The sequence below is a fragment of the Tribolium madens genome, unplaced genomic scaffold (genome assembly GCF_015345945.1).
Source record: "Tribolium madens isolate multiple individuals breed KSU strain unplaced genomic scaffold, Tmad_KSU_1.1 Scaffold_91;HRSCAF=231;Tcas5.2_LG7, whole genome shotgun sequence".
NCBI lineage: Eukaryota > Metazoa > Arthropoda > Insecta > Coleoptera > Tenebrionidae > Tribolium > Tribolium madens.
In genome coordinates, this window is record NW_025401063.1 from 16,431,415 (window position 1) to 16,441,633 (window position 10,219).

A 10,219-nucleotide genomic window follows, 5' to 3' on the forward strand; every position below is an offset into this window, starting at 1 on the left:
TTAATGCATAATTTTCTTTAAGAAATGATTTTTGTTAAATTGTTTATTTAAAAAATTAAACATTTTCATTTAATTTAAAAGTATTACAATTATCAAAAAATAAATTTTGTAGCAGAACTAAAAAATTTCAAATAATTTTGCGTTTTTTTTTAAATTAAATAAATAAAATAAATAATTTTGAATTGTTTTCAATGACAATTACAAAACTAATAGAAAACTTAGGGCCGGTTAACAGAACGTGTTAATCGCAATTAAATTTTAATTCGCGATTTACTTATAGTTTGTCAATGCAAAAACAGTTAAATTTTTTTTAAGTTAATAATGATTTGTTTTTTCGTCAATGTCATAATTAACGCATAATTGTTTTAAGAACTAATTGTTTGTTAAATTTTTCAATCAAAACTCAAAATTTTCATCTAATTAACTTCACACTGCAAAATAAATGGCAACTTAGCCTCGCTTAAAGGGGGTCATGTAATTTTATCACTAGTTATAAAATATGACATTATTTTATCACTAGTGTTAAAAAATGTGACATAAAGAAAACAAATAACACCATTTTCATTGCAACGCCACGACCTAGTATGATTTTGGAAAATTATTGAAATCACAGATTTTAAATTCGAATTTGATGCCTATGCTTTTCACAGCAGCTATTATATCTTTCTATCAAAAATACGTACAACTTGTCAACTATGATTGACAGTAGCTAAAAATAACGTTAACAGACCTAAAGCATGCTTTACAATTTAATGTCACTCAACTGGCATTGACGACCAAAATATTTTGTCTCCAACTGTACAATCTAAAAGTTCGAGATCGGTTCAGAACCAATCCAAACTCGACCAAGAACTTTAATCCTCGATCTACGCAATTGAAAAAAGCATTTTATCTTTATTATTACTCTCATGTCTTAAATTTTTTAAGGTTGGACTCAGAATATAAGAAGCGTTTATTTTGATTACGTACACTTATTTGATACCTTACAAATTGTTAAAAATTAAAATTAAAATACGACTTTACATACATTTCTCAATATGCAAATGTGTATTTTCTGCATTGTAATACTAAGGTAATTCTTTACAAAAAAAAAATTAAACGAATAATTTCTTTTTAGCTCTACGATAAAAATTTTCCGGCTTTGTAATTTTTAAACATTTACAGAGTTTTTGACAATGATTTGAACTAATAATTAATAATACTCGTATTAATTTTTTTCTACTACGTGAAAAGAAATTGTAATCTTTCTTGCACTTTAATTATAAAAAATAAAGATAAATGTATGTAAGGAAGCAAATTGAAAGTCGCTGAAAAATTCATAAACGATCACGTGACGACCGATCGATAATGAAGGTACCTGCATTGTGTTTCCGCTGAATCCGGGTTAGTTCCGGTGTCTGGAATGAAAAATCGCACACGGGGTGTTATTAAAACAAATTCCAAGGTGTTTGAAATCGAATGTTATCGGTAGTCATCGTCGTACGTGCTCAAAACTTGGCTCCGCACCGAATTAAACCGCTCGTTCCTGGCTCAACCGGTTCCATCCAGTTCCGAGCCATATCTAGCATCAAAGTCGCCTCAAACCAGACCTTTCCCGTCGATTGTGGAATGCACATGTGTGCAAATACATAATCGAATTAAGCAAAATAAGTTTTAAAACGTCAGTGGTGGTGTTTGCTCGCGTATTTCTGGTGTCTTGATGATGATTTATCGTTAGTTCGATGGAAAACAACATACGTTTCTGTTGAATAAAAGACCAAAAACAGTTCGCGTTATTACTCCCATCAGTGTTGTATTTGCGAAACTTATGGTTGATTTTGCGCGCAATTCAACCGCTCGATGCAATCAGGAATGGTTGAAAAAAAAATCAAAGCCCGAGTTTATGAAATCGTCGTCGACGTCTTCATGGTCTTGCATCACCTCTACGTTAGATGACAGAAATTTTCGCCTAGTAGTCAGGGCTGCAAAAAGAAAAGATTACGTATTGAAGGGTCTGTGCTTTTGTCACGGAAGGAGTTCACTAGCGCTGATCTGAAACCGAAAAAATGACTGTTTACCTCCTGGTGCACACGATTACGATCACCGAAAGTGATTATGTCGTCCAGGCGCAGTTTTTTCACACATTTACGAACCATTTATTGGCCGATGCGAGACTTATAGGCCAGCGGATGCGCTATAGGTCTAGGGTGCGTGGGAATAGGCACAAGATGAACTTGCAGAGGCTACAAACACCCGATTTGAGGACCATTATGAAGAGAAAAACGGCCAAAATCAAACACCATCTAAGAACCATTCATCTGTAGGTTCAAAAATGAAAACAATCTAAAAATAAATCGCGTTAGTTAATTCAATTGAATAGTTCGCGACCTTGACTTGTTAATGTAACAATTGCTTGTTGTTATAATCGGGGTTTTGTTACAGTGGGAGTCATCATCATGGATTGAGCAAGAAGGAAGCGAGTGTTGAGACTAGTGCGCAAGGGAAGACAAATGTAGGAGTTGCACCGCCCCTGGATAACACCGACAGGAAAATCACCGAGTCTAATAATGTAAGGATAATATTGTTTAGAAATGGATACCGTTATATCGACGATGATATAATTAGCATACCGCGGGACTGATAACACGGATCATTGTGGTATTTTTGGAACGTGATAAGTATTTTTAGAAGCGTTTTTACTATGACCATGACATAAAATAATGACAGTTTCACACTGTTGAATGAGATAACTGACCGGAAAATTTGCATCAAGCAATATTTGCGCAATTTTTTTCAAACCTTTTTTTTGTAGTTTGCTTTAAATAACATATTGGTATTTGTTCTTTTGAATGAAATCATTCATTCTCATTGACTTCTAGTTTTATGAACGGTTAATTTTTCAACAAAAAAATTATACAAAGTGACTTTCATCATTATTATCGTATCAACAAGAAATTACTCCCTCGGATTTAGGGATATTCGTGATTAGATTGCCATAAATTTGGTTAGGTTGGTTTATAGTGACAAACAAAAGATATTGTAACTAGTGTCAAAAATTGTCAAATGTCAGCTTGTATACAGTGTTTACAGTCTTGGAGTTGAAAATTGACCTAGTAATAGAAGAGTACAGAAATACTGTAACCGAGAAAAAAAACTCACACAATTGTGATTATCAAAAATATTATTTAACTCCAAAATATTGGTACACGGTTTGAGGGTCACTGAAATTATTTCCTTGTTCAGATAAAATTGTATTGTTGCAACAAATTAAAAAATCGTATCCATGACAATGAAAGAGAAAAGTCACTTCATAGATTTGACACTGTCATCATTTCATTTGCTTTTACTTTAGTTTTTATCAAAATTCTGGTTTCCAATAGGTTCGATTCGTTTTTCTTAATTTTTCTCCAAAATTTATGAACAAGTATGGCAAAAAATATTAAAATAATAAATTGGTTGTCGTGATTATGATTTACGGTGAAACACAAGGTAATGATACAGTGCGATCAAAAAGTCTTTCTATCAAGTAGGCGTACTAGTTGAGGACGTATGTCGCTTGGCAGTTTGTATGTCAGCTAGATGTCAAAAAATTATTTTATAAAAATTAAAATATTGATCTAAACAAATTGAATTTCCATATGAAACGTCTTAAGACACCCTAAAATAAGATGTAGTTGGTGTCTATTTATACAAATCATTCACCACGATTTGCTGTTACAGTTTACATAAAAAATTATTTTGACATTTCTTATTTACCATTGTGACATTTTATCTTCGATAGACACAGGTTTTAAATTTCTAGGTTTGCTTAATAGACAAACTTTTTGCAGCCGAAGCAGCAGTTCTCAAACAAATAGTGTAAAATCAAAAATTTCTTTTCACATCGTGAATTTTTGTTTTATACAGGGTGATTCACGAGGAATAATGAGCGTATTAGTTTTCTTCTACCGTGAATATCATCTCATTTAAATTTCAACCTCAAGGCTGTATACACACCCTGTAGATAAGATAACTCAATTGATAGTTGACAGCAGGTTGACAGAGAACGTCAATCGTCAACAACAAGGGGTAACCAACCCTAGGCATTCCTAAAAATTCAAATCCTAGGTGGTAATTTCTAGTTGACAAATCTAGTAGTACCCTGCAATCAAAAAAAATAGTACAAAATACAGTAGGCGGTGATTAAAGTCCTTCAGATGGCAATCCTGATTTTTGACATGAAATGTCAACTTTGACAAGTTTGCATTTTTTTCTTTTTGAGTGAAATAATGTTCACCTTAGAACAGAAATTTTTTATTGCTGTACAAGAGGAAAATGGTTGATGGTCATTTTCACTTTCAGTTTGTGTGGAAAATTTCCAGCCCAGATTCCCAGCCAACTGTAGAATTTAATCGATGTCTACTCTAATTTTTATTTTTTTTTTGATCGCACGGTATTATTATATCAAAAAGTTGAAAGACTTAAAAGAAATTTAGAAAATAAATCTGCATCCATTGGACAGAACCAATTTGGCGGTTAGATGGATGTTGAGACATTATTTCATTTAGATAAGAAAGAACTCCAAAACTGCATTTTGCTACATGTGACATTTTGCACGAACACCACAATAAAATCATTTAAAAATTAATTTGGTAACACCGAATTGTTGTTGACTGTAGATTGTTTCAAATGAAGGCTATGCTAGCGGCTGTCTCTCAGAAAAGAATAGTGTGACATTTTAATTTGATAGGGAGTGTTGCCAACCTAACTTCAGTGTCACAGGCCACTTTGAATAGAAACGAAGGGTTCAGGAGAAAAACAATTAGAGTCAATTTTTGCAGTTTTCGAGAAAAGTGGAATTTAAAACTTTTGTAACTATCACTTAAATCGTTTTTCTTTTTTGTTCAATAATAATTCAAATGGTCAATAGAGTTGTTTCTCCTGTATGAACGATCAGACATTAACATTAGGAAGAACACATATGCTTCTTCCACAAATAGCTTTAGTTTAGCCTAAAATTCGGACTAAAGCAAGTATTTTTATAAAATACATTTATGTCGAATTAATTCTCTATTAAAATCGAGAAAAATTTAATTAAAAATACCTCAAATTGCTTTATTTTGAAAGAAATCTCTTATTGTGGCGCTTATTTTCAAATGTCATAGTACTGATTCTCATTTGTTCCGTATTTTTGTATTTCAAATTTTTGGGCCATTACTGTAATGCAGTTTTCATTTAATTTATAAAATGAAGTTAATTCAGTGACCTTGGTAAAAAGGATTATATTTTTTAAGTATTATAAAATTACAATTGAATAAATAATTTTGCAATTAGCTTGGACGTATTTTTGTAAATAATTGAATTGCAAAAATAGAGTAGAGAGTGAGTGAGATTTTATTTTTTTTAGACTACTTCAAATAATCATTTGTCGTCGCACTCGACTCCAGAAGAAACCACGGCTTGGTTAGTGAGTAATCGTTTCGGCAAGTATCTCGAAACTTTTGCAAACTTCTCAGGAGCTGACATGTTACGCATGTCCAGGGACGACCTTATTCAGATTTGTGGACAAGCTGATGGAATTCGGTTTTATAACGCAATTCATTTAAAGTGAGTTTTTTTTTAATAGCCAGTCAGCTGTGTGGAAATCATGAAATTATAACTATGTGATTTCTAATTTCAGAACCATAGCACCGAAATTGAAAATTTACGTTTGCCGTCAAAACACTTCAATTTTCAATGCTGTATTCTTATCGAGTCACAGCAACGTGGAGTTGCTGGAGAAGTTGTCAGAGTTAATGGGAATTTCCCAAGATCAGGTACGGGATATTTATTTAGAAGGGCCACATTCAATTCATGTGCAATTAAATAATGATGTTATTCGTCATATTAAAGAAGAAACTATGTTTTCGGTTGAAATTTTACAAGAAAATGGTAATTTTGTTTTTCTTTTAAAACGTACTGTGAAATAAGAGACAAAGTGGTGTGCCTCTATATGTGTGATTCTCAATCATACTCAGTGTCTTATTTGTATGCCTTAAATAATTTAGGTCATATTGCATGAAAATAGTGTTATCTCAGGTTTAACTAAAGTGTGCAACAAGTGTTTTAAGTATGTATTTGAGATTTTATTATGTTTAGTTTTATTTATATTTTAATTGATGTTGCTTACTCTTATTTTTAAAGCTTATTTTGTTAATTGTTAGATGATATTTGATACGTATTATGCATTGTTAGAAACGAGAATGAATTAATATTTTTTGATGTACAAATTATATCGATAATTTTTAGCTCTGGTTCTAACTTTCTTGTGTGTATAGTAGGGTGGGTAATAAGCATGAAATAAGTTTATTTTTAAATCCATAATGTGCCTTGATATATTCTGCAACAGAGTGTAATCAGAGTGCCATAAAGAAATATAGCCAGTTTTAAGCATTTACGAAAAATGTCTTTATTGATATAAAAATTGCATTTACAAAATATCCTACAGTTACAGTGTTCTACTAATTCTGGGTCTATGATTAGTAACGTTAGTCCTCGTTATATACCCTCTTCTGTAAACTGGTACAGGTCTCTCTTGTACCGGCAGTGCCTTTTGAGATCTTTTCGTGGTATTTTTCCCTTCATTTCCCAAATCAATAGGACCTGAAATTGCACTCGTCTCATTCACCATTTTCTCGCTTTTCCGCGTCTCTTGAGTAAAATTAGTCGGCAGTGGAATCTTTACGAACAAAATATCATCATGTTTATTCGATTCGTTGGTTATTTGGTACTGGATATTCTTGAGATCATTGGACTTTATTATATCGATCAAATTCTGAATGGCTGCATATTTGGGGTTGTTTTCGCGGCCTTGGACGGCTTTCATAAGCCTAGAGTCTGAGTCGGTACTGTTGGGGGGCATCTCCTTGTGCAAATAAGATAGGGGCCAGTGTCGCGGTTGTCCAAAACCGCCAGGTTTCGGAGGATCCAAAAACTGGCTCTCGAACTGCATTTCGTATTCGTCTAGACTAGGACGTGGAGGTGGTCGTGTAGGGGGCGCCGGGGGGCGATCTGGGCGACTTCCAAGTGGCGGACGGTTGTCGGGAAGGTAATTATTGGGGGTCCAGGGGGCTGACGCCGTAGGGCGGTCAAAGCGGTCGATGAGGTTGTGGACGTAGGGGTAATAGCGGTCGCTGCATTTGCGCCATTGGGTGCGCGAGGGGCCCACGTAGCACCTAATTTAAATTTATTTTAATGTAATGTAGTGATTTTATTTTTTTATGGTTGGCGACATTGGTTCACATTGACAGACGCCGTAAGATAAATGTTTTTTGAAAATCAAATTAAGTACTTTCAAAATGTGTGAAAACGGCAGAAACTACAACTACTGAAAGGTTTTGAGTTGAATTAGCGTCTTTTCTTATCGGGTAAGTGGTATTTTTCACATTTTTATAATATACAACAAAATCGCCGCCTACTATACTTTGTTGCAAATTTCTTTGAAATTATTTTTACCATTGGTATTCAAAACCGTGTGAGAACCCACACTGATGGTCAGGTCGGCAACAATAGTCCCAGGTGTTAGCATCTCCTCCTTCTAATTCACAGAACCAAAAACCTGCTTCGCGGTTTTCCCTACAAAGGCTTCCTCGACGGCAAGGCCACCCACTCACGCTATAGACTCTCCAGGTTCCAATAGCATTAGAAAGATCTGTAAGTATGTCTATAATAGATTTTTTCTAATTTGCGTTTATAATACGTTTATTAACGTCTCTCAGTAGGAGTCGTTTATGATAAAAGCACACTGTACTTTAGAGAATTTAGGGTTATTTAGTTTTTGTATGCCGCTTCTGACTTGTCAGGTAACAAATTTTGCGTTGTTGCTTCGTCAATTTCTCGAATTTCGGGCGGAGTGCAAACTAAATTCTGTTGGCTCATATTTTATTTATTATTATATGTTGTAACACTGATAACTAATAATTTGTAAATTTTATTTTTAATGGCAGACGGCAGAAATGATTCAAAAAATCAGGTGGGCGCCGAGTGTTACCAACCGATATCAACTAATACAAAATTCTCTAGACGACAAAAATATATTTTTTTAATTAAAATAAGAAAAAAGGGGGCGCAAATTAGAAAAAATAGCATAAAATACTCGTTTTAAATGGCATTGGCGCACTCATCCCATAGAAAACTTGTTCTTTAATATACTATTTTAATTTTTATAACAAGATTATTACCATCATAATCGATGCGGTCTTCTTTATGCCCTATGTGATTATGGCTGGGCTTATGGGCAATTGCTGTACATTCGGGATTATAATTATCCCAAGCAAAAAGCCAAAAGTCGGGATCGGGAATATAGTCAACATTGGGCAATAAATCTCTTTGCAAAATATCTGATAATCTGCAATTTGGTTCCCACTTTGAACTCCTGGTGCTACAAATTTTTGCTTGAATTTTGATCAAAACAATTGCAACACTTACCTAAAACTTAATGACATGCAGTGGAAAAGCGTCTTGTCCCTATATTTCGAACACTCAGCCTTGCATTCCTCCTCAGTCGCAACCTGGATTTCCTTTCTACAAGCTTGTGGTAACAGTTTTGCCGGAGACCCGTATCCAATATAACACACTTAAATAAAATAAAAGTATTAATTTTTCTCCCGAATTTGAAATTTATTTACATTGATCTCTCCGCATCTCTGGATTTTTCCAAGGTCGTCCTCTAATCCCGAAATGGTGCGGCTCGCATCCATGCCCAAAACTCCCTCTTTCGTAGATTTCAAATCCGGGTTCTGGGACAAAATGGAGATGGGGGTCCATTTCGTAATATGGCCAGTCAGTTAAAAGACAGTTGTCGATGGGGCCACCGATGATTGGAGATCCGTACCTAGAATGAAAGTGGATGAATTTGTATTTTTCTGATTTGGGGTGGGTACATACCTGTAGCTGAAAGCTCGACAAGTGAAACGGGCTGATCTTAAACATTCGAGTTGGCATTCCACGATTGATTTTACAGATAGGGAATCTCGGACGACTTTGTGGTCCAGTCTTTGGGCGCTCCGGACGCGCCAAAAGCATTCTGAAATTTCATAAAATAAAAACAAACTAATTTCCTGAATTTTTTAAATTATCGTTAAGTGGATAATCTTGCTTATGTTTTTCCCTAACAGTCAGTATTGACTTTTCAGGATTTCAGGTAAGCATTAAATTTTTTATTTAGTTTCATGTTATTGTAACATTTCTCTTCATTCCTAAATAATTTTAGGTCAGGTTGACCAAACGAAGTGTTTAAAGTTTTTTTATGGATTAATTACGTGTTTCGTGCTAGTCGGTTTTTAACATTCGGTGGATATATCGTGGGTCATTCCATTTATGTGTTCATCCCAAGGGTGGATTCAGGGGAGGGCCTCCTCCAAACTTGCCACCAAAAGCTTCAATTTTTTATATTTAAATTTTAATATAAAAACCGTATGACCTAAAGTTTTTTAAATAAAAACATTAGAATTCTTTTTAAATCATACTTATTAATACAAATCATTCATATACTGAGAGATCAAAATAATTTGTAATAATTTTTGGATTCGAAAACGTACAGTTCGGAATTAAAATTTCAGTCAGTACTGTCATTTTCATAATGTAAACTCTAAAACAACCTTTATATTAATAACCTCATTTTTTACTCTTATCATATTTATGTCATTTTGACTTATTACTTTCAAAAATAGTGATTTGTGGCATAATAACGGGTAGGCAGCAGATCTTAATAAATTTCCTAAGACAAATTGTTTAATTAACAAATTTAACAACAAATAAAAATAAATTTAATTGTCAAATGTCAATCATGATGACAGTAAAAGGTAGTTTACAGTGAACTTTTTAAAGTGACAGAAAAATAGGTACTGTCCGAATTTTTAATTCCGCAACTGTACGTATGTCTGTTTTTGAATTAACTGCACGTGAAACTTCAAATAAAATGACAAGTCTAAAACGGCAAAATGGGCTGGAATTAGTCGCCGACGTATAATAATAAGACCGTTCTTTTTTGAAGGTAAATCATAAATTTAGTTATCTTTTAGATCATGGGATTTTACCTTTCCACTAGTCATTTTATTTGACGTTTCACAGACATACGTTTTCGGATACAAGGACAAATTATCTTGATCTCTCGATACTTAATTAGTTTTTACTAATTTAAAAAGAAATCATCAATTGTAATTTTCTTTGGGCCACATCTTAGGTATCTAATTAAATTAAGTTTATATCTCTTTGAATAATG

At 33.7% G+C, this 10,219-nt stretch overlaps 2 protein-coding genes and 1 long non-coding RNA gene across 5 annotated transcripts in view; 2 read left to right on the plus strand and 1 right to left on the minus strand.

Moving 5' to 3' along the window:
- The window catches only part of LOC123012160 (transcription factor CP2-like protein 1), a 26,844-nt gene extending 20,450 nt beyond the window's left edge, over positions 1-6,394 (plus strand). For both annotated transcript variants that reach the window (XM_044409989.1, XM_044409988.1), the window contains exons 8-10: positions 2,422-2,548; positions 5,366-5,565; positions 5,639-6,394. In XM_044409989.1, coding sequence (XP_044265924.1) covers positions 2,422-2,548; positions 5,366-5,565; positions 5,639-5,927 — 616 coding nt within the window. In that variant the 3' untranslated portion in view covers positions 5,928-6,394. The remainder of the gene's footprint in view (positions 1-2,421; positions 2,549-5,365; positions 5,566-5,638) is intronic.
- LOC123012157 overlaps positions 6,388-10,219 on the minus strand; it is a 20,873-nt gene continuing 17,041 nt past the window's right edge. Inside the window, exons 10-15 of the mRNA XM_044409982.1 lie at positions 8,884-9,022; positions 8,625-8,830; positions 8,425-8,572; positions 8,178-8,377; positions 7,453-7,648; positions 6,388-7,172 (exon numbers count right to left, since the gene is read on the minus strand). Of these exons, the coding sequence (XP_044265917.1) occupies positions 6,446-7,172; positions 7,453-7,648; positions 8,178-8,377; positions 8,425-8,572; positions 8,625-8,830; positions 8,884-9,022 (1,616 nt within the window). The 3' untranslated portion in view covers positions 6,388-6,445. The remainder of the gene's footprint in view (positions 7,173-7,452; positions 7,649-8,177; positions 8,378-8,424; positions 8,573-8,624; positions 8,831-8,883; positions 9,023-10,219) is intronic.
- LOC123012163 overlaps positions 7,226-10,219 on the plus strand; it is a 61,730-nt gene continuing 58,736 nt past the window's right edge. For both annotated transcript variants that reach the window (XR_006413189.1, XR_006413190.1), the window contains exons 1-2: positions 7,226-7,364; positions 7,546-7,650. This is a non-coding gene — a long non-coding RNA (uncharacterized LOC123012163). The remainder of the gene's footprint in view (positions 7,365-7,545; positions 7,651-10,219) is intronic.